The sequence below is a fragment of the Giraffa tippelskirchi genome, chromosome 5 (assembly GCF_054371585.1).
Source record: "Giraffa tippelskirchi isolate mGirTip1 chromosome 5, T2T-mGirTip1v1.2.pri, whole genome shotgun sequence".
Taxonomy (NCBI): Eukaryota; Metazoa; Chordata; class Mammalia; order Artiodactyla; family Giraffidae; genus Giraffa; species Giraffa tippelskirchi.
The window spans coordinates 112,354,874-112,381,194 of NC_137279.1; the positions used below are offsets into that span (position 1 = coordinate 112,354,874).

At 50.2% G+C, this 26,321-nt stretch overlaps 1 protein-coding gene across 2 annotated transcripts in view; it reads right to left on the reverse strand.

Moving 5' to 3' along the window:
• SLC6A17 (solute carrier family 6 member 17) overlaps positions 1-26,321 on the reverse strand; it is a 56,516-nt gene that overhangs the window by 28,816 nt on the left and 1,379 nt on the right. For both annotated transcript variants that reach the window (XM_081492780.1, XM_081492781.1), the window contains exons 2-5: positions 10,004-10,377; positions 4,546-4,703; positions 2,756-2,882; positions 1,601-1,782 (exon numbers count right to left, since the gene is read on the reverse strand). In XM_081492780.1, coding sequence (XP_081348906.1) covers positions 1,601-1,782; positions 2,756-2,882; positions 4,546-4,703; positions 10,004-10,289 — 753 coding nt within the window. In that variant the 5' untranslated portion in view covers positions 10,290-10,377. The remainder of the gene's footprint in view (positions 1-1,600; positions 1,783-2,755; positions 2,883-4,545; positions 4,704-10,003; positions 10,378-26,321) is intronic.

The following is a 26,321-nucleotide window of genomic DNA, read 5'->3' on the forward strand; positions in this document are numbered from 1 at the left end:
GCTGGCACCCCCCTCCCTGCTCCCAGCTGGGGTGCACGAGCTGCCTCTGATGGCAGTAGAAAGCAGAGCCCCAGGACCCCCTGGGCATGCTGCCAAACCCACTACATGTCTGGAACTGAGCCACGGCAGAAGCAGGCACACAGACAGACTGGAGTCAGTGTGGCTGTGCCTCGGGCTTGTTTTCTCCTTTCAAGGGTTGGTGGGGCTGGGCCCGCAACCTCCCCACCCCCAAGGGCTGCCACTGGGGCAAGGAACCCTTTGCTCTTCCCTCTTCATTTTTTTTATGTCTTCATGCCGGCTTTTCTGTCCCTGACTCCAGAGGACTCCCTAAGGGTCTCCCCTGTTCTTGGAGCTCCTTTGACAGAAAGCATCCAGGAGGGTATAGGCATGGCTCCCAAACAAAAGCATCAGTAGAAGGTCCTACCTCTTGTGATTATAAAGTATATGTTATTTTCTAGCACATGCATTTCTTGAACATTTCTATATCCCCATGTGCCTGGCACAGAGCCACCCACAAAGGAGACGCTTACAAAAAGTTTACTGTGCTGAAACAAACCAAGAGGGCTGTTTGGGGAGGATGGTGTAAAGGTTAAAAGCACGTATGTCCAGAGTTAGACCACCTGAGGTCTGATCTCAGCTCTACCATTTTCCAACCATGTGACCTTGAGCTATTTATTTAACCTCGGGGTGCCTCCATTTCTTCATCTATAAAACGGGTATAATGATTCCTAACTCTGAAGGTTGTTGTGGTCCAAATGCACTCATAAATGTGGCAGTGTGTGATCAGTGACATGAAGTGCTAGCTACTAGTCTGGCCTTTGGAGAGAGAAGAGGTGGTGGCTGAGATCACACTACCTTTCCAGGGCTTAGCCTCCCTGCTCATCATATCCACTGAAGAACCTGGAGCCTCAGACAGACAAACAAGGTTCTAGTTTGAGCCCTGGGGCTGACTAGCTGGCTGTCTGATCACGGGTGAGATATTTTTCCCTTTACCAAGCCTCAGTTTCCTCATTTGTAAAATCGGTTGATGGAACTATAGGATTTCTAATATCTTTTCCAGCCCTGGCAGTCCATGAACATTGATACATGACAAAGAAGAAAGAGTCCTTATTTGAAGGGAAAATGACCTGCTGGGAGAAGGTGTGTGGGGTTATGCTGGTCTGCATCCTCAGAGGCTCTCAAAGTCCCCTTCACTCAGAGCACCCACCTATTCACAGAGCCCATTAGTTATATATACAGTGAGCTGTTAGTTTTCACCAAAAATTGCTGAGCAGGCTTTTCTAGGATTTTTGCTAGAGAAGCTGAGGGGCAAGGGTCTAGCCAAACATTCTAGTTCAATACTCCTGGTTTGTTTTTTTTTTCCTTAAAGTTTGCAGAGCAGCCCTGAGTTATCTGAGCATGGAGGCAGCTGGGGTCATGGCAATGATCTTCCACAAACCCACCCTGGTGGGCTGTCCACAGGGACCAATACTACAGCAGTGACACTTCCATCTCGGACCTTTCACGGGCGACCCAGAGTTCTCCGCCCCTGCCATCCACACTTTTTTGCAGCACCCTCTCCCCGAGTAAGTGTGGGTGCCCCAGCCCTCTGGCCACTCACCTTCCCCGAGGACTGGATGCCCTTGACGACAGCCATGCCCACGATGCTCCAGGCCACGAGGAGGCACAAAGTCATCTTCCAGTTGAGGCCCCCACTCTCCGAGATGGAATTGGAGATGTCCAAGGCCTCTCGGTACCAGAAGTAGGTAGTGGCTGAGCTCTTCTCACACTCTGCCTCCACCACTGAAATGGCAGCAAAGGCCACAGGGGCCTGTGGGACCACCTCCTCGGCTGGACCCCAATCCAGGGCAGCTGAGCATGGTAGCAGGAAGGGACTGTATTGTTTTGGGTTAGCCAGGATCTGGCAGATCCTGAGGACTCCTGGGATCCTGAGGGACCTGGGAGGCTTTAGGACACACTGATCTAACTGAATTTCCACTCATGTCATCCCCCTGCCCATATCCATCAATGGAGGGCAGGAAGGATTAGGCAGAACTAGCCTCAAGTTCCTTGGGAAAGGTCCTGATCTAGAAGCCGAACACCTGGGTTCTCATCCTAGATCCTTAGCTAAATCAATGGTGTGACCATGGGAAAGTTGTTTCTGAGCCTCAGTTTACCCATTTATGAGGTGGCATAAATCACCCACCCCTTTATTGGACTGGCATGTAAATATAGATTGTTCCAGACAGAATAGTGCTAGAGTAACACAGGGTAGTTAATAATAACTAAACAAAACTCACAATTTCCAGAGTTACTCTTACACTCACTATTTCATTCAACCCCTATAAGAACTCTGTGGGACAGGCTGGCAAGAGATCATCATAAGGGGACATGAGGGGACTTCCATGGTGGTCTAATGGTTAAGACTCCATGCTTCCAATGCAGGGGGAAAGGGTTCAATCCCTGAGTGGGGAAACAGATCCCACATGCTGCACGGCCGAAAGAAAAAGAAAGTGGGAGAGATGAGGATCAGAGAGGGTAGGTGGCTTATTCAAGGTGGCACAGCAAGTCAACGAAACCCCAAACTCTGCAGGGAAGGAATGGAGACTCAGATGTAGAAAATGGATTTGTGGACACAGCGGGGGGAAGGAGAGAGTGGGATGAATGGAGAAAGTAACATCAACAGCCTAAGCCTCCCCTCAGGCTCCGTGGATTCCTTCCTGGGACAGAGCCAGCTGGAATCCCCAGGTGGGTTCCTTAGAAGAACCATACTTGCCTGCCACGGTCCCATTCCTGGAGACAGGGCACTCACTCCAGGGCAGTGGGTACTGGAAAGACTTGAAGAAGTAGAAGATGCTCCACCCGATGATCACATTATAGTACAGCCCCACAAAGAGGCAGACCTGCAGACGGGGGGGTCCGCGGGGATCACACAGGCTGCAGGCAGCTCTGCCCCCTCCCCTCCCCCATGCACAGCCTTGAAGGAGGAAGAGGAGAGATGAGACGGTGGCAGCAGAGGGCCTGCTCCTAATCCTCCACTCAGGTGTTATTCGGGGAATCCACAAAGGAATGTTTCAGATATTAAAGATCTCTCCTTTAAGCAATGGAGTCTTAAAATGTTAATCCTTTCCAGTTTGAAATTCCTCTAAGATGCCTGAAGCATTTCCCCATCATTTCCTGATGACTCAGGATTATAATTCCAGAACTGCCTGCCCTATGGGGCTATGGAGGCATGCCCAGTTATCGCTGCCACAGTAAATGGCCCCAGACAGCTGTGCTTATTGAGGTTTTGTAGATGCTTCTTATTGGCTTCCCACGTCCTCCCTTCTCTCAGGATGCTGCTTTCTCTTTGGTATTGTCAGAAGCCTGCCTCTAGAAAGACATGACTTCTCATTTTTTGGAACATGATAACCAACCTTGGTAGAACTGTAGTTAAAACAGAAGCACATGGATTCTGAGGGTCAAAGGAGTTTCCTTTGAAAGCAATGCTTCTACATGTAGAGATTTTATGCATCCATTTGGGATGCAGAGACCCCTGCCTATAGCCAGAGACCCCCTTTCTTTCCAGGGGCCTGGCTATCTGATGGATGTGACACTGCTGGGCAGTGTGAGGGCTGAGAGACCCTGGCTTCATCAATTTTGTCTGAGCCCTGGCATGCATGAGCAGACACTCCTATAGCATACCTTACATGTGTGGGAATATAGCGGGAGAGATACCCACTGCCTTTACTGGAATGCTTACAGTCCAAGGAGGAGACCCCACTCACATTCATGCACATACACACGGCCAGCCCCAGCAGAGGGCGCTGTATTCGGTCGTGTCAATCTGTGCAAGGGTAATCTCTCCCAGTCTCTGCCTGAGGCAGGTTTGGGCTGGCCCTGTTGCCTGGCCTGACAGATCCTTCCAGAGGCAGATTCCAGTGTTTATCCCTGGTGTGAGCATAGGCTCCTGCAGGCTTTGCTCTTAAGGGAGGCTCAGTTTCCCCACCTGGAGAGCTAAGCAGGGCCTCATCTGCAGCCCTGTGGATCAGCCTGGAGCCCTCATGGAGCGTTCCCATCCAGGCCAGTGGGGTCTTGCCATCTCCCATTGTTCCAAAGCCTCACCCTTCCTGGGTCGGCCACAGGCCCGAGGCCTTCTTCAGCTCTGCTCATGAGCACAGCAAACTGGAAAGGAGACACCATACCCCAAGGCTGCCTTTTCTCACTTACCCAAATAAAATACCCTCTAACACAAGAGAAAGGATGGGCCTCCCTCACAGAGTGCTGATGGGCTGGTAAGCAGAGTGGGTATCTGGGATGGTCCACATGTCCCCAGGGAACTCTGGCTGAGATGTCCCAGGCCTTTCCTCCTTCATAACAATCCCAAATATTACATCATTCAGGCAGTGGTGCCAACTTCCAGTTTAGGAAGTATGTGGTCCTGAGACACCAGTCGGATGCAATACTCAGGATGAGGATCTCCCTCCCTGCCCTTCACCCCTCCCAGGACTCTGGGCTGTAAGCCCTGTGCCCCAGAGCAGCCCCCTCTGCCTCCCGGCCTGTGCCCGCCACCAGCCCCCAACTCACTATGCAGCTGGAGAAACCGATGCCACCCAGGCGGGGGCACACATAGTGCCACACACCAATGCTGCCGCGGCGGATCCTCTGGCCCACGGCCAGCTCCAGGAAGAAGAGCGGGATCCCAATGATGATCAGCAGCACCAGGTAGGGCACCAGGTAGGCACCTGGGGAGGAGGGAGGGATGTGGGAGGGCGTCTGGAGCACGGCAGCCAGGTAAGGGAGGGATGGCAGCCAGGTCCTACAGCCTCAGCCACATCTCCAATCATCCTCAAGCTGTCCCCAGGCCCTGTGCTCCTCCAGGAATGCTCTGGCTTACACATGCAACCTACCACACACTGCCTGCCCAGACCCCCTTCTCCCCCTTGGCTCCACTGACCCAAAACACTAAAGGAGGAGCCAGACAGATGTCAACGCCTGCTATTCACAGGGCTGGACTCAGAGGCAGACATCCCTACCTCCCTACACATTCTGTGGACACCTGTTCACACCCCCTCCCACCCACAGAGGAGCAGCTCCCACTCACTGGCCCCTCAGAGGCACAGACCCTGGGGCACCGTCCTTCCCAGGTCTGGGATACCAGATGCTGACATAGTAGACTGGACAGCTCCAGGGAAGCAGAGCTTGGAAGCTCTCCAGGGACACAGGGTCTGACAAGCATCACCATTAATCTACAGCTAATTGGGAGGAACGGAAGAGAAATTAGCAGTTTAGGAAAGCATAGCCAGGAGGATCATAAAGGACAGAATGGATCTCACTAAAGATTCCAGACAATAAATTTAGCTTGTTGTCTTAGGTCTCACTGCAGACACAATCTCGATTCTAAGTGACAGGGCATTCAGCAGAGGAATTAAAACCATGCCTGGACACAGACAATTGACCCTGGTGGAGAGCTGTGCCAACAACCCAGTCCTGTGAGCAGTGCTATTGGCACAGCCCTGCCTGTCTGTTAAAGGTGTCTCCAGCGCCCAGCACCCCCAGACCAAGCCCTGCAAGCTGGGAGCCTCCAGAAGACCCCCCAGCCACACTGCTCTGTTCTCCATAATGCAACATCCCAATACGTGTAATAAGCCCAGGAGTCAGGCATCTCTGGGGCCCACAACTTGGCACTTGGCAACAGCCCATCGTTAGCCATTCTATACCAGGGTGTGCAGTGGGGCTATCTGGGTCACAGAAGGCATAGACACTAGACCAGGAGAGCTGGTGGGACCCTTGGGTTCACCTGAGCACTGTCCGCATGTGCACACACATCACACATGATCGACTGAGCACACACATGCTGAGAGAGGGGCGTGGGTCCAATGGAGCTAGTCAGAAAAGGCGCCCAGGGGAGCAACCCCCCGCAACTTATATAAGACCATCTATTTCATGCAACACACATGTGCACACGCTCACATGAACACATACATTTAACTTGTCACTAACGAGCCTCTATATCATATTATAAAAGGAGGGGGGCCTGAAGGACCCCTGGTTGTCTTTTAACCCAGCTCTGTCTCGTGGTCTCCAGCTCTGGGAAATGGAAGAGGAGAGGAGTGATCTGAAGGACAGCACAGGGACACAGGCTCCCTGGTTTTGTATTTCACCCACGAGTCCTCAGGTCGGGGAAGATGTGCAGGGAGACAGGTCTCAAGGGTCAGAGAAGTAGGATAGCATCTTCTGTGGATGCTTTTCTCCTCTTCCCAAGGAACTAGGGAGAGTCTCCAGGTAACTGCTGTCCAAAGACAGGTCCTGCTGCAAAGACTTGGCCCCCACCAGCCACCACTCAGGCCCCAGGACTCTGACTGGATTGGAGGTTTCTTCCACACATTGAGGTCTGGCTAACCACAGGGCTCAGGGGACTGCAGGCTGGATGAGCAGCATTCTGCCTGGGTTCATCACAGATGCTTTTTCATATCAACCCTTATTAAAATCATTTGGACATGCACCCTCCTTTACCTTAGAAAATACAATTGGGGACACATCTGAATTTACTTTGATGGTTCAGTGGCTTTCAGGGCCTAAGGTCATCAGTCTAAACAGCTGGGAGCACTGTTCAGGGAGTTATAAAATTTAGCAGAACATGGCTACAGAGAGTTAGATTCTGGGATCTCTGAGGCTTCCTGGATCTCTAGCATGTCTCGCTATTAATAGCAAACCCCAAGGTGGGCTTTGAAAGACCACCTTGATCTCAGACTGTTGAGATGCATGCTGAGTGGGGGTTGAGATCCAGACCTTGAAGTCAGACCTTCTGGGCCTGAGTCCTGGTTCCACCACTTACTGGCTCTGTGACTTTGGGCAAATTGCTTGATCCCTCTGTGCCACTGTTTTCTTATGTATGTAAAGAGGGTGAAAATATTAGGTAGAATCATATGAAATTGCTGATATTTGATCATTTTTTACTTAAGAAAATGCCCAGTTCATACGCTTCAACTGTACATCTATTGCACAGGGCTGCCATGAGGATTAAATGAGTGACTTACCCAGGGTACGCACTTGATGACCATTTGCCTACTTCTCATGAAAATAAAGAGAAAAACAAGCAAACTGCAAGGATGAAGAATAAAGAAACTGTCAACATCTGGTGGAGCTAGGCGGAGTTTTGGAGTTTCCATCCAAAATTAAGCAATTCTCACTGGATCACTCAGGGCTCAAAACCAGAGTTTTGACTCTCAGACCAACCGTCTCCTATGACAATCTGCCTCCTTCCAAAACACATTTAAGATGACTAAAATGTTTAAGATGACTATAAAAACCAGTAAAATGTAGGAGTTAAAGGTAGAGATAAAGAGGGATTCCAGGAATTAGAAAGGATGGGAAGTGAAGGTAGGGGCATGGAATGGGGAGCTCAGAGTCCTGACCTGATAATGCTTTTCTTTTGGGGGTTGTTCATGATGTCTAGTGCCATGGCAACGGTCTGGTGACACTGGGAACTAACAGACTTTGGCAAGAATGCTGCCTGGGGGCAAAGGGGTGGTGGAATATGTGGCAGGGAGAAGGACTCTGTGATTCAGCACTGAATGCTCAGGCAGACTGATTATCTCAGCCATGAAGGATACAGTTGGAGGCTACCAGCTGGAGCCCCTAATGCAACGTGCCCTCTGAAGTCATTTTGGGTACTCTGAGCTTTTAACATCTCACAGCACTTGAGGGAATCACACAGTTCCCTTTGTATCTTTGCTTGGGGCTGGCCTTATATCAATTCAGTGACTTGGGCCTGCCCATTACCATACAGGGGCTTCCCTGGTAGCTCAGCTGATAAAGAATCTGTCTGCAATGCAGGAGACTCTGGTTCGATTCTTGGGTCAGGAAGATCCCCTGGAGAAGGGATAGGCTACCCACTCCAGTATTCTTGGGCTTCCCTGGTGGCTCAGACTGTAAAGAATTCTCCTGCAATGTGGGAGACCTTGGTTCAATCCCTGGGTTGGGAAGATCCCCTGGGGGAGGGCAGGGCAACCCACTCCAGTGTTATCGCCTGGAGAATCCCCATGGACAGAGGAGCCTGGTGAGCTACAGTCCATGGGGTCACAAAGATTCGGACACGACTGAGCAACTAAGCACAGGACAGCACGGCATGCCATACAGATTGAAAGCTCTGATCAGCAGCTATTTATTGGGTGAGTAAAAATAAAGATCTTCAAAGCAAGGAGAGTACAGAGGGAAAAGACTGTGCCCTGGTGGCAAGATGGAATTTTCTGGCCCTAAGTCAGGTGAGCGTTTTCACTCCCTGCCCTTCAACACAACCGGCAAAGGAGAAGTCTCCAGCCAGGCTCTGTCTTTTGGACCAGGGAGAGCATCCCAGAGGGGAGGGAGGGACTCTGAATAGGGCTGCATCTCTGGGGGAGGCCACATGGCAGATCCATGGGGCAGGGAGGGAAGTGACAGGGCTAAAATGCCTGTAGAGCTGGGGCTGGAGCATGGCTGTCCCTTTAGGCTGGAGCATGGCAGTCCCAGGGCACAGGGACCCAGGAGCAAGAAAGTTCTTTGCTGGCTACATCACTTTCCCAGGACCAGAGGTCTGAGCTTGGAATTGTCAAAGTTCACTGGGTACTTTTTTGCTTATTTTTGGTTCATTTCCCCCTGGTTTCAAAGCAAATTGCCTTTGGAACATTTCAGCCTACCTCAGAGGTGCTAGGGGATAAGGCCTGGGGGCTTCTACCCACCCCAGGAGCTAGAATAGTGAGTAGAAATGGTCTGATACCAGGGGGCAATATCCTCTGGGGTCAGTGAATCCCCCTCTGGAGGGGCAGCATGAGGGCCCCTCCAATCTGCGAGGCAGCAGGTGTAGTGATTAAGGGCTCAGGCTCTGGGGCCAAGCTGTCCAGGTTTGAATCCTGACTTTATCACCAGCTGTGTGACCTTGAACAAGTGATCTAACCTCTCTGTGCCTCAAGTAACAGCCTGTAATAAGAGGATGATAATAACTTTTCCTCACATAGGTTTTTGGGGACAATACAATGGTTGAACCATATGAAATTGGTGCTTTGGCTGTTCCAAGATGCAGTTTCATGCATTTCAGCCTAATATCCAGGGAGAGCTTATGACAGTGCCTGGTATCTATAAGCATTTAATAATAATGGCCAACGGCTGCTCATTACTGTGTGTCAGATACATGCTCAGTTGCTTCAGTCGTGTCCAACTCTCTGCAACCCTATAGACTGTAGCCCACCAGGCTCCTCCTGCCATGGGATTCTCTAGGCAAGAATACTGGAGTGAATTGCCATGCCCTCCTCCACGGGATCTTTCTGATCCAGGGATTGAACTCACGTCCCTTATGTCTCCTGCATTGGCAGGCGGATTCTTTACCACTAGTGCCACCTGGGAAGCCCAGTCAGATATAGTGGTAAGCATTCTATTTATAAATATAAAGCTCATTTAATTCTCCCAACTATCCTGTGAGGCAGGAACTACTATTATTCTCATCTTACAGATGCAGGACAGCGAGGCACAGAGAAATGAAGCAACTTGTACAGGGTCCCAGAGCCAACGGCTCCTCTGGGACTTGAATCCAGGCCGTCCAGGGCCAGAGCCCACATTCTCTCCTCAGGCCTGCAGCCTCTTGAGAGCTGTTAGCCATTCCTGGGGAAGAGTCTCAGTCTCACTCTGGAGTCCTGAGTTCCAGCCTACAAGGGCCCTGGCTCTACCTCATAAAGGGGTGTTTCTCATGCATATTATCATATGTGAAACAGAACACCATTCCATGTTTGATGCATGAGACAAATGCTCAGGGCTGGGGCAATGGGATGACCCAAAGGGATGGGATGGGGAGGGAGGTGGGAGGGGGGTCCAGGAAGGGGAACACATGTAAACCCATGGCTGATTCATGTCAATGTATGGCAAAAACTACTACAATATTGTAAAGTAATTAGCCCCCAACTAAAATAAATAAATTTATTAAAAAAAATAAATAAATAAAGGGGTGTTTCTTTTCTCCCCTCAGTCCAGCCCACATGCAGGGCCCTCCGGGACAAGCAGGGCTACCCTTTACCTCCTCCGTTTTTCTGGCACAGGTAAGGGAACCTCCAGATGTTGCCAAGGCCCACAGAGAAGCCAATCTGGGCCAGGATGTACTGCAGCTTGCTGTTCCAGGCCGGCCGGTCCTCCGCATCCAGCTCCTCCTCCGCTGCCTTCTGCTTGCCGCCTGCCTCACCGGCCACGTTCAAGACACTCTGCTTGTAGTCCACGGGCTCCTCCAGGGCCAGCAGGTCGGCCACTGACTCTGTGACGTGCTCATTGCTGTGCTCGCGCTGGGTCACCTTGCTGTTCTTCGGCATTGGGCCCCCTGGGTGGCACAGCCCTGTTTCCCAGCACGTGGAGAAGGTGGGACTCGGCTGCCGTCAGCTCCTTCTCATCCAGGGACCTCTGAAACCAGAAGAGCAGGAGAGGGTTTGCTGACCACACCAGAGAGGTGGGGAGCCCGAGTGGACACGACCCAATCAACTCCCTCTCACACACTCAGAAGCTGGTCAGTGGCCTTGAACTTCAAGCTTGCCTTCTTCCCCAGTGAGGGCCACTGAGGGCCTCAAGGTCTGCACCCTCAGTTTCCCCAAGGGCCTTCTCAGCTGAGCATCATCAGAAAGGCAAGCCTGATGGAAGGGGTAACACCATACACCAAACCCAAATAAAGGGTCATCCATCACAACATGGCCACCTTTCACCATCATAGATTCTAGAATGTTTAAGAACATTTGGAGGGCTCCATCGCCTTCCCCTCCTAGGGCAGCACAAGGTGTAGCCAAGTCCTAGCCCTCTTGTGTTCTGTTTAGTCAAACCACCTGGTGGGACCCAGGGAAACCGGCATCCGCATTCCAAATGCAGTTGGGGGCCAGTGGCATCAACATGCTTGTCAGTAACACAGACTCTCAGCCCCACCCCAGACCTACTGAATAATGTATTTCTACAGAAACTCCAAGTGATTCAGAGGGACATTCATGTTTGCAAAAAAGAAAAAAAAAAAAAAAAAAGGCTAACACTCTTATATGGGGCCCCTGGACACCAGCATTCCCCAGGCAAGAGCATTGACCAGGCTCAGCTAAAGATTCTGGCAGCAGAGACCTAGAGATGCTTGCTCAGTGCCAACAAATCCTGGGTCATCGCTCAGCAGTGACATTATCTGAAGGCCACCACAGCCAAGAGCCAGTTCTCCATCCTTCTGTGACAGTTTTACAGCAGATAATGTCTGTACAACATGGGCGGGGGAGGCAAAACTCTCCCCTGCTCCTGCCATTCCCCATCCATCTTTCCTGCTTTCCCTTAAACAAATAGAGCACGAAGGAAATGAGTCCTTTGAAGGATCCCAACACTCTGCTTGTATCAAAGCACCTCCTCATTAAGGGAAGGTTGGAGGATTTAAAATTAAACCATGTACACCCCGGCCAGCAGTTGCCTTGCATGTTTCTAGGGATGTAAATCATCCTGTTCTGTCATTACTCCACTAAGGAAGGAGCTGCTTCTGTTCCCCTTGCACGTGCCATCTCAACCCTCGGGCAAGAGCTCTGTGTAGCAGAAGTGTACACACCTGCCCCTCCTGCTGGCCTTGACCCAGACCTCCTGGCTGATTCCACCCAACACCTGACCTTTGAGGAGACCTGGCCAGCCAAATCCTATTATACATGTAATGAAGCTAGGAGACCTGGCAGATGGGGACAACTGTCCTTCCTGGTCTTCAGGGTTAGCCAGCCCTCCCCAGGCCAGGTTTTGGATCACACAAGCAAGTGACACTTTCTTGTCCTCTTCATCTAAGGAGGACAGTGATTCTTAATGACTGTCCCCTTCTACTCTAGGCACAGTCAGGGTCTTGGGACAGAGCCAGACTGCCTGAAAGACCTCAGAATTCCCTATAAGAAATGCACCTCTCGGTTGGGACTCTGCTTCACAGTGGGTCAGCTGAACACTCCATCATGGCCCGGAGGGTGCCGCAAGGTGGGATTGTATGTCTGTGGGCCCTCCAGTCCTCAGCCTCCCCCCAAGCTGCTATGGTGCCTATACTACAGAAGCAAATGGTGCCCCTAGGAGTTGTGCCAGGGGTAGGCCTGTGTTCTTGCCTAGGCTGCCAAAATGAGCCCCTCCCCCTCCCCAGTCATCAGGTCCTGGTCCCCAGGCCCTCAAATGGAGAACAAAACCTAAGGCACACGTGATGGCAGCTTGTCCAACTAGTCTGTCATTCCTCAGCTATGTTAGGAGTTTTATAAAAAGCTAGAGCTGGGGAGGAGGGTCAGGTAGGTCCCGCCTATGAGCGCAGTCACCAGGGCACCTGAACTCAGAGCCTCCCTGCAGGCACTCAGCCTGCAGCAGGATTAGATCAGAACAATCTGGAATGCACTAGATATGATGTACTGTTCATCTTGTCACAACTGGAGAAAACAGGGATTCCTGCAAGTCAGCAGAAGTTACCTTGAGGCTGGCCAATTCGACAACACATTTGCCCATAAATAGATTAGTGAGTGGCAGCTCTGGCCACCAGCACGAGAAGAGGGGGAGGGAAGAAGGCACCACTGTAAACTGAGAGAGCTCAAGGACAAAACTGGCACATTCTAATAAATCCAGAGAAGGGTACCCACAACAGCATCACAGAAACCACAGGCATCAGCTCAATACGAGCGTCTTCCTTCTTCCCAAGACATCACTGATGTGCATGAACATCCTGCACCACAGTATGGGGCCTGGGGTCCTCTGAGCCATCAGCAAAGTGCTGCCGCAAACTTGCAAGCTGAGACACTGGGCTGGGCTGCCATCAGGACTGGAACCTTCTGCACCCATGAATCTCCTCATATTACAGGAGTCCAATGTTTGGAATACTAAAGTTTGAGGGATCCTAGGAACATTCTCATTTTATATATGAGGAAACTGAGGCCCAGAGAGAGGGAAATAATTGCCCAAAGCCACTGGGTCAGACCTAGCAGGAGGTGGAACACAGGAAGAAGACAGTATCTTCTTTGGGGGCTGTGAAGTCAGAAAGGCCTGGATTGAGAGCCCATTTCATTCAGTCATTCACTCAATCACTCACTCATTTCATTGAGTTGACAAATATTTACTGAGTGCCTTCTCCTGGTGGCTTAGACAGTGAAGAATCTACCTGCAATGCGGGAGACCTGAGTTCGATCCCCGGGTTGGAAAGATCCCCTGGAGAAGGGAATGGCTACCCACTCCAGTATTCTTGTTTGGAAAATTCCACGGACAGGGGAGCCTGGCAGGCTACAGTCTATGGGGTCGCAAAGAGTTGGACACAACTGATCATCTAACACTTTCACTTTCTCTGTAGCAGGCTCTAAGTGTGAGGGATACAGCAGCAAACAAAATAATCCAGAGCTTCCTCTTGTGGAGGTTCTATTTCTGGTGGACAGGCCAGACACTCAAAGAAATAAACATACAAAATAACCAGTGGTGATTTTTACTATAATGACAAATAACACGGGATGGAGAGTGAGGTGGCTGGCAAGCTGGAGGGCTGCAATGTTTTGATCTGGAAAGGTATCCCTGAGGAGGGGACACTGGAGCAGAGGCACTCAGGAAATGTATGTCAAGTGCCTAAGTGAGTGAATGAAGTGCCTGTCTGACTTCAAAGCCCCTGCCCTCCACCCCACACCTTCCCCACCTCTCACCTCCACCCCTCTATGCCCCCACTCTGCCAACTGTAAAGACATTGGCTGGTGCCCTGAGAGAGATGGGCAGCCACCTCACTTGAACTATGCAAGTGTCAGGCCCCTCCTGGGTGAAAAGGTTCTATCTGATGACAGCTCCTGCCTCCCAGAGAGGGCTGTGTGAGGATTCCATGAGCAGATATACACAGAGTGCCTGGCATGGGGCTTGGCGCCAGGAAGGACCCCAAGGATGGAGGCCGCAATCTGGAATTCTGGTCTTGTTTGTCTTTGCTCATTTAAAATGAATTCATTTAAAAATATGTAAGTCCCCCTATTTATATTTCATTACATAAATGCTCTGTTTCTCCTCAGGAAAAGCCAAAATGAGTTTGCGGGTGGAGTGGGGTAGAGGGCGGAGAGCGTTGTGAAACACCACCAGCGCAGAGATGTCCTCTTTTGCTAGCGAGACATAGCAGCACTCTGAAGCTGGTGGGGCAGCACCCTGCGAGGTCCAGGCCCACCCACCTGGTCCTGGGGTCAAAGGAAAGCAGGTAAGGGCCATATGGGGCCAGGCCCCAGGCCTGAAGATCAGCAATGTTATTACTGATTAAAAAAAAAAGCATGGCCTCACAGTGAAGCCTGGCAATATTATGAATAGAACTATAGCTCATATTTGGAATAGTTTGAAATCATTTAACAACATGTTTTACACAGTCCATGGGCACAGTATGAGGTGGTGATTCTGCTCCGAAGCCAAACTGCCTGGGTTCGGATCTCAGCTTCACTCCTCACCAGCCACCAGCCTGGCCGGGTTCTTCCCCTCACTGAGCTGATTTCCAGTGAACAGAGCATGACCACCTGGTAATGTCGAGGGGAGGACAGGTTGTACAGGTCTCAGGAGGGGGCCCAACCCCCAGCAAGTGCTCACAGATGTCACCTCTTCTTATCATCTCACTGGATTCGTAGCCTGGCCCGAGAAGTGCAGTGAACAGCTGTGCCCCCAGGTGGGACAGGGCGTGGCCACCATCACACAGCTGCCGGAACCCAGGTCTCCTCACTCCTAGGCTCTCTCCATGTCTAAAGGGGAGGCAGCAGCAGTGACTTCAAATAACCTGCCCTCTCCACTAACTGCCCTCCAGTTCCCTGAAGCCTGGAGACCCTGTGCCGGAAAAGGTGAGCTTTCAGCCCAGGGCCCGGGAATCCAATGTGTACCCAGCGACCCTGAAGCACAGCCGGGGACAAGCACCAGAATCAGAGAAGATCCAGGCAGGTAGATTCCTCTCTGCCCTGCCTTTGCTGCCCGTGGAGCCAGAGGTGATCCAGGCAATGGGAGGCCCATTCGGTGCTGGTCTTGCTTGACCAACCACCAGCCAATTGTGCAAAGTGGCACCATCAACCTGACCTCTCTGGACCTTGCTTTTCCTGTGTGTGCAATGGGTAGGTCTGGATGATCTCTGAGGCCCTTTCAGCTCTGCATATACCCAGGGAGTGCCCCTCCTGCACATGCATGTGAGCAAGGTGTGACCTGCCCCAGGCACCAGACACTGCAGGTACTTGGGCTTGTCTGTCAGGCCATCCTCTCCCGGATGAGAGCTCACTGGGGCACTGTGGTGATGCTTTGACCACCAGCCCTCTGTTCTCGGATTACCCCCCGTAGTAAATGGGGTGGGTTGTAAGGGTGCTTTCCCAAGAGGCACATCAGAGGATGCAGTGCCATGGTACACCCCGAAAGGATGCCTCAACTACTTAAAACACAATGCAGAGAGGCTCGAATGCTGAGAGAGCCCTCGGTTGCCAGATCTGTCACTTAGCAACAGATGCAGCTTACAGCTCAGAATAGTGCATGTGAGAGAAGCAGGACGGGCGAATGAACTGTGAATCTTCTTAAAAAGAGAAAAAAATAGTGTGACTAGGAGGCAGACAGGTAAAAATATCTCGAGGCCGGAGGGCTGATGGCTCCACAACAATCTTTCAAGCACAGCACTCACTCAGTAATTACCCCCAGGGCGGGGGGCGGGTGTGGCTGCTCACCCTGCAACCAAGGCCAAGCCAGGGGCCTCTCCACCCCACAGGAGCGGGGAGCAGGGGAAAGGGAACCCTCTGAGCACATGCCTCCTGAGGTCAGTAAGGTGGTACCTGGTAACTCAAAGGGCAAACTCAAAGGAGTCAGTTTCCATGTGAGTCTCCCAGGTGAACTGAGTGGACAAGTTGCTATCTTGGGGACAGAGGAACCAAGGGGACCACAGACCCCGAGGACTGACTTCACTGAAGCCCTGAGGGTGCTCAGTTTTGCTGCCTTGGGTGGGTGGGTACTCTGGAGAGAGTACTTGCATTTACAAGTCTGTAAATGCAAACCTGTATCACAGGGCTTCCCGGTGGATCAGCAGTAAAGAATCTGCCTGCAACACAGGAGACCTGGGTTAGATCCCTGGGTCAGGAAGATCCCCTGTAGAAGGAAATGTATTCCACTCCAGTATTCTTGCCTGGAAACTCCCATGAACAGAGAAGCCTGGCGGACTGCAGTCCATGGGGTTGCAAAGAGTTGGACATGACTTAGCTACTAAACCACCATCACACCACAGGGAAGCCGTGGGCCCCCAGAAGAGAAGACCAGTGGAGAACGCCCAGCTCCCTGGCCATACAGCCAAGTCCAACTCAGGACTAACCAGTGGTGAGAAGGAAGTGAGGTCAGGTCCCTTCCTCTCAGGGAACTTAACAGCTTCCTGATTTCCAGGTGACAAGCCGTGGTGGCCCACACACACACTTTTTCTAATTACCTCACAGCCTCTGGGCTTCCACCGAGTCCAATACAGATCGGACTGTTAGAGACCCAAGTTGTCCTCCGAATTACTTTTAACTATCTTATTGGAACCTCTGGCAGTCAGCTGGTACAAACTGCTCCTGGCAGGCCCTGGCCTGGGCTGGCCACTCACCTTGGGTTTTCTCGCCCAGGAGGCACAGCCAGGCGCCAGCACATTCCTGGCCTCTCCCTCCTCCACCCTCCATCCCCACATCGCAAAGTCCTGTCAGTGGGTTCAGATCTGTCCTCCCCCACCCTCGTGCTCTAACTCAGGCCTTCTCTCCGTGGAAGGCCAGCACCAGGCGCCCAGCTCACATCTCCTCCAGGCCTTCGAAGGAGATACCATGTCTCCCCACACCCACTGCCATCGCATCGCCATGGCAGCTCCTCCTGTGGGCCCCCTTCCACCTCCCTGGCCCTGGCTCCCCTCCTCCCCGGCCCACCTACCACTCCTCATCCTCTGCCTCCTCGACCTTCTAGTCTTTGAAGGTCCAGCTGAAGGCCCAGCAATGATGTGACGCCTTCCACAATTATCTAGTGAGAAAGAACATCCCCTTCTTTCCCTTCATCAGCACACTTCTTGTAAGACTATTTGCTACTTGTACCATTTGGCTTTCTAGTATAGCTAGTTATTCAAGGTCTGATTTCCTTTTCGAACCACAAGGCTCCCTGAGGGCAGGACCCAAGATGGATCAGCTTTGTGCCCCTCCCCATTGCCCCACACCCAGCAGGGCCTGGCACACAGGACAGGACATGGTATTCACAGATGCTCCGAAGTCTCTGCCTGCCCACCCTCCAAGAACAACCTGCTTCCCTGCTTCCTATGTTAAAATCGGAACTTCGGCCTTCTCCTTTGAAACAAAGATGTGACGGAGAAAAGCTAACAGCTCTGAGCAGAGACATGGTAAACCTACCAAAAGTTGTCTGCCCAGCCAGGGGCTCTAATCTGGCACAGCCCTGCAGCACATGTGGGGAGGACCCTAGGCTTTGGAAGACAGATTTCTAGCCCTGACTCATCTGGAAAATAGGGAACAGCTCTTACTGACCAACTGCATCTGGTTATCACATGGATAGAAGGAGAAAGCGAAAGAAAAGCTTCCTGAAACATCAAGTCAACAGAACGGCCACTTCTGACTCCATTTCACAGATTTTCCAGCTTTGTGCTGTGGTCCCCAGTTCTTATCCCAACTGACCGCATCTTTGCTTCTCCAAGGCTAAATTCTGGTGACCAACTACTACTACATGTGCTCAATAAATATGATATGAATGAAGTGAGTGAATCAATGAATTGATGTATTTTGAACTCCTCAAATTTTCTAGAATCTGATGTTATTTCTCAGCTTCAAATTTTCCCATTTTCTGACATGATTCTCTGATCCCAGGAGCATGTGATGCCCCAAGCAGCTGTTTGAAACTAACATAAACTAAGAAGTTTGGCCATCACTCAAAGACATTTTGCCTTTCATATAGGAGCCATGATCTGTGCCTCCTTGTCTCCACTTTGCAAGCAGGATTCATCCACACCACAGAGAAGTAATCATTGGATGGGCATGGTCTTGGCGTGGAGCCTTCTAGAGGCTGGAGGACCATTTCAAGCAACACACGGGCAAAGGAGCCAGTGGAATCTTCTACATCTCATCTCACCTTCCTGTTGCATTTACTGAGCGTGTTCTCTGCAGTTGGTATTTTGTTTTCTTAGTCAAGGAAGAAGGAAAGCAGGAAAAGGGGCAGATGGTCCACAGGGGGAGGAACTGGCACTGGAAAATATGGGAGAGGCCAGTGCCAACAAAAGCTTCTGGTTCAGTTCTACCAAGTCATGTGAGGGGGAATGCACGCCCAGTGAGTGTGCAAGCAAGAGCAGCACCATGGCTGCCCCACAGACACCTGAGCTTTCCACTAGAATTTAGGTGCTGGGGACAAAGTGGATTGTGGTGATAATGACAATTTCAACAGCAGCACAGGGACTCCTCTGGTGATCCCAGTGGTTGAGACTCCATGCTCCCAATGCAGGGGGCCCAGGTTGGATCCCCGGTCAGGGAACTAGATCCCATATGCCACAACTGATGATCCTGACTGCCACAACTAAAACCCAGTGCAACCATACAAATGAATAAATAGTTTTTAAAAGACCAGCAGCACATAGGCTATCCTTGAGGGCTGATTATCCATAGCAGTCATTGTGTTGCTGCTGCTGCTGCTGTTAGGTCGCTTCAGTCGTGTCCGACTCTGTGCGACCCCATAGACGGCAGCCCACCAGGCTCCTCCGTCCCTGGGATTCTCCAGGCAAGAACACTGGAGTGGGTTGCCATTTCCTTCTGCAATGCATGAAAGTGAAAAGTGAAAGTGAAGTCGCTCAGTCGTGTCCTACTCTTCGCGACTGCATGGACTACAGCCCACCAGGCTCCTCTGTCCATGGGATTTTCCAGGCAAGAGTACTTGAGTGGGTTGCCATTGCCTTCTCCGGTCATTGTGTGGAACAGACATTATTTCCTTTAACCCCACCAAAAGCTGTATGAGGCTACTGCCACTCTTATCCCCATTTTACAGATGAAGAAATAGAGGCTCAGAGGGGATACATTACTTGTATTTCATTGAACTTAAGACTTTTTGGTGCTGGTACTTTTTTGAACTTACCAGAAAGGGTCCATGGAAGGTTTTCACCCAACTAGGTCACCACCCCACTTGACCAACAGCCCATCTGAAACATTGACTGCACATTCTGATTTTAAGATGTGACACTGCAAAATTACACATCTTGGGATTGATGAAATATAGCACACAGTCAAAAAGTGGAGGCCCGGAGTCCCAACCACCAATATAATGTGACTCCAGAATCTCTCAACCACCACACTGTCGCAGGAAGATCATGGGATTTGGAGTCAGGGGAACCTGGGCCTGAGTCCTGCAGCCACTTGCAGGTCGTGAGTCTGCAAGGAGATCCAATCAATCCATCCTAAAGGAGATCAATCCTGGGTGTTCATTGGAAGGACTGATGTTGAAGCTGAAACTCCAATACTTTGGCCACCTCATGCGAAGAGTTGACTCATTGGAAAAGACCCTAATGCTGGGTAGGATTGGGGGCGGGAGGAGAAGGGGATGACAGAGGATGAGATGGTTGGATGGCATCACTGACTCGATGGACATGGGTTTGGGTGGACTCCGGGAGTTGGTGATGGACAGAGAGGCCTGGCGTGCTGCAATTCATGGGGTCGCAAAGAGTCAGATACGACTGAGCGACTGAACTGAACTGAACTGACAGCCTCTTTTGGTTTCAGCTTCTGGACCTGAAAAGATGGGAATGAGGTTCTGACCTTGTGGGATTGTCATGAGGATAAAATGAAATAACACAGGGAGCACACCATAAACCCCATCAGCTGCCCCTCCATGTGAGAGCACAGGGGAAACGGGCCCAACCAGGAACAGAGGCCCATTCACCCATGTACCTGCAACATCCGGGAACCAGCATGGAACAAGCACATGGTTACCTGAGGACGTGTGGGGCTAGTGGGGGATGCAGGTGTTTGGAGCTCCAACTTATTTCCACTTCTCTGTTGAAATGAAGGAGAATGGAGCCCAGAGACTCTCATGAACTAGAAATACTACTGAAATATGGGATTTAAAAACTTCTCTGTATTTTCCCTCCCTCTTTCCCTCCTTCCTGTCCTTCATTTCCTTCAACAGATATTTACTGAATAGTAACTGAGCATTAGGCCCTGTCCTAGTACAGCAGAGAACAGAGAAAACAATGTCCCTGCTCTGGGGGATTTAGAGGACAAATAAAAATCATATATAATAATAATTAATATCACATGAAAGTGAAAAGTGAAAGTCACTCAGTCGTATCCAGCTCTTTGCGACCCCATGGACTATACAGTCCATGGAATTCTTCAGGTCAGAATATTGGAGTGGGTTGCCATGTCCTCCTCCAGGGTATCTTCCCAACCCAGGGATTGAACCCAGGTCTCCCGCATTGCAGGTGGATTCTTTACCAGCCAAGCCACCAGGGAAGCCCAAGAATACTGCAGTGGGTAGTCTATCCCTTCTCCAGCAGATCTTCCCAACCCAGGAATCGAACCAGGGTCCCCTGCATTGTAGGTGGATTCTTTACCGGCTGAGTTACCAGGGAATATCATATATATAGGCATAAACTCTATCCATAGTGATATCAAATAAATATATACAGGGGATAAAGTGATGTAGGGATGCTCTACTGTATAGGGGGTAATGGAAAGCAACTCTGCTAACAACCTGATAATGTGAGAGCATAAGCCAGGATATCCTGGGGAAGCAATCATGGCAGAGGGAACAGAAAGTGCAAAGGTCCTAAGGCAGGAGCCACACAGGCCCTGTGCTTAGAGCATCCTAAGCCAGGGTAGAGTGGGATATGCTGAGACAGGAGAATAGCTGGCAGCCTGAGCCGGCAGGACCCGTCAGCCGCGGAAAGGAGTTTGGGTCTTCTCTCGAACAGAAGACTGTTTTTAAAGGGATGGGTAGAGTACAAGTTAAAAAGCACATCGATTAGGAGTTTGGGATTAGCAGATGCAAACTATTACATATAGAATGCATAAATGACAAGATTCTACTGTACAGCACAGGGAACTATACTCAGTAACCTGTGATAAACCATAATGGAAAAGAATATGAAAAAGTATGTATACATATGTATAACTGAATCACATTGCTATACAGCAGAAATTAACACAGTGTTGTACGTCAACTAAATAAATTTTAAAAAGAAAAAGCAGGTAGGTTAGAGATGGTGGTGACCTGGGCCAGGCTGTGGACAAGGTTGAGGTTTTGAAGACAGGAAAACAGAGGACCCAGGGTACTAAAATGTAACAGGCCCCAAACAGAAGACCCATGAGACTGTCCTGATTTAGGAAAAAATATTATTTTTTAAGTCAGTTGTGAAAAGAAAAAGTCCAGAAGTGACAAGCGAAAGCCTGATTCCCTGCTTCTCTTATTCGTGGGAGGCCCACGGTGGCAACAGATGGGTCCTCACAACCTCTGCGCTAATCCTCTGACCTGGATTTTCTTTCAGCCACTATTTCCTCTCGTTCCAGAGAGAGACAGAAGCAATCACGGGTGTCCAATTACCTGAGTTACCCACCAGACTGCTGAAGAGCACTTGAAAGAATAGTGATCAGAAACCCTTAATTACAGTCCCAACATGGTGTCTCTTTCCTGAGGGCCAGAAACGTTTGTATCTCTTTCCCCACCAGCTTTCAGCATGGCTTTGTGGAGGGGTGGGCAGAAAGGCACCCCCATAAGGAGCAAGTTGCCAGCTACCTGAGATCACAGAGGAGGGAGTACACGTTTGAAGACCTACCGTCCTTCCATATGTTATTTATCCCCAAAACAACCTGGGGTAAGATGGAATGCTCATTTTACAGATGAAGAAGCCTAAACTAAGGGAAGATAACTACTGTATACTAGATTACTACTGTGTACTAGATTACCCAGCCATGAAACAGAGGAGACAGAATCCAAACTGTGGTGCACCTCACTCAGTAGTCCGTACTCTTCCATACTTTGGTGCTTTCCAATCTTCCACACGTGATGACACACAGAGAAGAGAATACTGCCATGGCACACTGGGTAAATGGAGGAGGCTTCTCCATCCTAGGCCATTCAAGGCTATTCCAGGGGATGAAGGTGTCATTATCTCTGGGCCACATGCCACCCATCTGGGGCCCTGGTTAGGAAGTTCTCCAATGCACTGTGCCACATTGGAAAGCGATACATGTAAATCTCATTCAGCAAGTCAATAATGGAACAAGTCCATCTATCGTCATTCCTCCTGGAGGTCAGGAGCTTCCTCACTTGGCCAGGTCTGTTCCCAAAGCTAAAAGCATAATGCAAATTGGGGGACTGGTCAAGGAGATTCCTTCCGGTGGTGCTAAAGGAGTCCCCAAACTACTAGCAGGCAGGTTGTCTCAGAGGTGTGCCAGGACCGTGGACAGCACCCATCGGGCCATTCTGAAAGCTAGTGCTGGCTGCCCATTACAGGAGCATGCTCTCCTCCCTGTAGACCCCCAGGAAGAGGAGATCCATGTCCTCCTTGAACACTCACCTGGTAGCACCTGTTGGAGCCATCCCATCAGATGACTGTCTACATTCCCTGAATGGTAGCTTTATCAAACAGCACTGCTGGCCTGGAGTTGGATTTAAAACCACAGGAGCCCAGAAGTCTTATAATTAAAGAGAAAATGCAGCCAGCAGGAATCTGGGGTGTGAACCAATAGATTCTATTTGCAAGTGAAATAATAGGTGGCAAATTAGTGGTGCACAGAATCCAACAGAAGTTCTAATTAAACCCGTTATTAGAAATGATGGAATACAGCAAAAGGAAACTTATCTTCAAATGAACTGTGAGTAGGCTGTGGAAAACAGAGTGGCAACTCAGTGGGTCAGATGCAGTTGATTTGACGACTTTCAGGCCTGGAAGCTGGGGTGTTACTTCCTCGGGCCCCACGCTTGCTCCATTCTCACTCCACAAGTAGCCTCAGAGCAAAAGCATTTTCAGTCTCAGCTCCCAAGTTGGGGACTCAGGCTGCCCAAGCCTCATCTGACACAGGATTGTTCTCTAACAAAACATACCTGGTTTTAAACATGAGAATAATTTGGTACAGTAATGCATCTTGCACCTGAGCTCATGTTCTCACACGTGAATTTTCTGTGCACAGTGAATATCTAATTATATTTTTTAATAACTGAATTTATCCAGAGATGGACCGTATCTTAATTTTTAAAATTACTCATGGGGAATGGGGGATGGGGGATGGGAGGGAGAATTACCCAAAGACTGTATCTCCTCAGAATGGCTGTCTATGGAGCAAGGGCTTCCGAGAAGACCTCTTTGTCCCCTGGGGTGCTTACCTTTCAACAATCCACCCTCACTTTCAGAAACTTCCCCACCATGAACAAAGGGGGCTTGAAGATGCGAGGCAGGCTAGGAGAGTAGGGACTTATTCTTCCAGGTGATTTCTCAGAGAGAGAAGAGATGGAGAAGCAGAAGGAATCAGAGACCAAGTTTCCCAGAACAGTCAAGGACGCATGTGGTGGAGCCCCAAGGGTGAGGAGCACAGGATCCATGGGAGGGGACCAGGAAGCAGGCAGCATCCCTCTGGGCAGCCCTTGCTGCCACTGCTGCCAATGACCTTGGAGGGTTAGCAGTTTCGCTCTGGGGTCTGGGACCTCACCAGAAACTGCTGCAGGTCCCTGGCACACACTCTCCAGCAGAGGAACCTGACACATCAGAGCCCACCAGTGACTGGCTGTCCTTGGTACCGCAGAAGCAAAAATCCTCAGGCATCCTCATATTTTGTTCTGACTCTTCCTTCACTGCTCCTAGAAGCAACCCCAGACTAGGACAGACTTTATAGGAATGAGGTCGGGGTGGTAGAGATAAGGAAGAGAAAGACAGACAGGACAGTAAAGCATCAAGATGGAGCCTGGGATGTTCTTCTGGATTCCAACTAACTTGGGACCACATACTGTATTTCCCCTTAGAAACTGGGGTATGCTTATTCTCTACCAATTTCCCATTAGTGGAGGCTCATGTCCCCCTTCTCAGAGCAACAGCTTAAAGAAAGAAACTCACTGGTTTAGAGAATCTCATTTGGGTAAATGCCTGTGTTGTCAGAAAAAATTTATTAAGAACTTATTATGGATTCACATCATATAGATATCAACAACATGAAGTCTGGAATCTAACAGACCGGAGTGTAAATTCTCAGGTTGTCACCCACTACCGTGTGACCTTGAGCAAATTGTTTAACCTCTCTGAATTCAAGTCCCACATCTGTAAGCTGCTGAGAGCAATAATATGCCTCCTGGGACTGTAATGAAGGTTAAATGAGACAGCATATGAATGAAGCATTTAGCACAGTGCAGAAGCCTCAATGAAAACTTAGATATTATCACTGTGTGCTAAGCACCCAGCACCCAGCCCTCCTAAAAGAAGGCCAAGCAAGCATTTCCCCACAGATGATCATCCCACCTGCGATCACGGGGCATGCACCACCACAGAGCCACATATGGTACTGTGCTTCTGACCGCTGGAAGTCAAAGGGGATACCAGACTAGGGAAGGCTAATGTAAAAGGAATCTATAATAACAGAATTTTTCCCCATCCTGGTGCTTCAGAAATTTTGTTGTAAGTATTTCTTGCAGCCCAGCCTGAGAGTGAGCAATAACTCAGACCTGGTTTAGGAAAAAACCAAAATCCATCTTCCTTTTAAACTGTTCTGCTGCTTATCTTAGCAGCTTTGAAGGGATTAATGATGAATTGTCCTGCTGCAGCAAATCTGGACAGGAAGGAGCACGAGGAAAAGGAAGCTCCACAGACAGAAAAAACTTGCTTCTTAGGATTCCTCTCCTCTCCTCTCTGTATTTACTATATCATCCTTGGAATTTGCTCCCCGATCCAACTGGGAGGGCAGTGATTCCAGGGTGCATGTACCACTCACTTGAATGAGGATGCGCACACGTGCACACACACACACACACACACACACTCACACACATACATTTCCAGTCGCAGACTAGAGTTCCCTGAGTCAGCATGGCTTCTTTCTTGCTGTCCTGAGGGGTCCCCTTATTTTCTTTGCTCTTGAGGTGCACACATCTTAGCTCAGCACCCAGAGGCCCCAGCACAGCTCTGCCCACCCCCTACTCACCCCCCACCCAACTCCACATTCCACAGCCCTGCTCTTACTCAGGCTTCCCCACTCAAGATCTCCCAGGGGACACTTGAGGGTTGGAAATAGGTCAGTTTGAAGCTGCACTATAGGTCCTTCTAAACCACATGGAAAGCCCTGCCACTTTCATTTGTCTCCACACTCCCTCTCACACCAAGAAACAAGGACAGGAAGAGAAAGACTCACTTCTGATTAAGATCCATGAGGAAAGGGGTGCAGAACTAACATTTAATGAGCATCTGCTAGGTGTCTAGCACTGGGCTTAAAAATAAGCCTGCAGAAAAGGTACTACTGGCATCTCTGCTCGACAATGGAGGAAATCAAGCCTCGGGAGGTAAGGGACTTGCCCAAGGTCACCCCACACTGGCACATGGCAGAGCACTGGGCCCAGTTCTCACTGAAATCACAGGGTCTCCTCCCCCAAAACCCCAACCCTCTCCTCCAGTCTCCCCTCTCCCAACCCAGCCCTGCTCATCTTTCCCAAGGGCTCACAGCTCCAGGACACTTGCCCAGTAGCCAGATCTCTGCTTAGCTCACTCTGGAGACTTGCTCACCTTTGGTCAGTGATGTCAAAACACTGGAAGTTCGGGTCCTTGCCACTCACAAGTCCCAGTAAAGAGCTTCATTCAACTCACAAATAGCTGACACACAACTCTGCATGTGACTCAGGCCAAACACTCACTCCAGTCAGGCTGGTGGGCACAATCTGCCTTCTGCACTGAGTCACCCTCCAGGCTGAGATGAAAGGATTTGCTGAAACTCACCACCTACTTAGCCACAGCTGCTCCATTAGAGAAAAAGCCAGCAAAGGAGCTGAGCCTCTGATGGTCCCCATGGATGGGCCACGGCCAAGGACAAGTAGGTATGACCTCAAAACTCTTCTTGCCCAGGTCCACCTCAGCCGATCATGCGATAATGCAAGCACAGCATGAGACACAAGAAGCCCTCTGTTAACCTCCACTCACTCTGACCTTGTTCTTCAGACATCAGTCCAATACAGCATAACTAAAGTTTTGGTTGAATTGGGGCAGCAGGAGCATTTCAGGATTTTTTTAGTTCCTGCAAGTTCCCGTTAACAGGGGCAGTGCCCTCAAAACAAACTTTCTTCTCTACACCCCTGACCTATCTCCCCAACCTAACCCCACCTGCCTCGTGTTCACAGTTGAATTGCCCCAAAGGTAGCTCCGGCTAGAAATTTCTTAATCTAAACGGTCCGATAAAAAT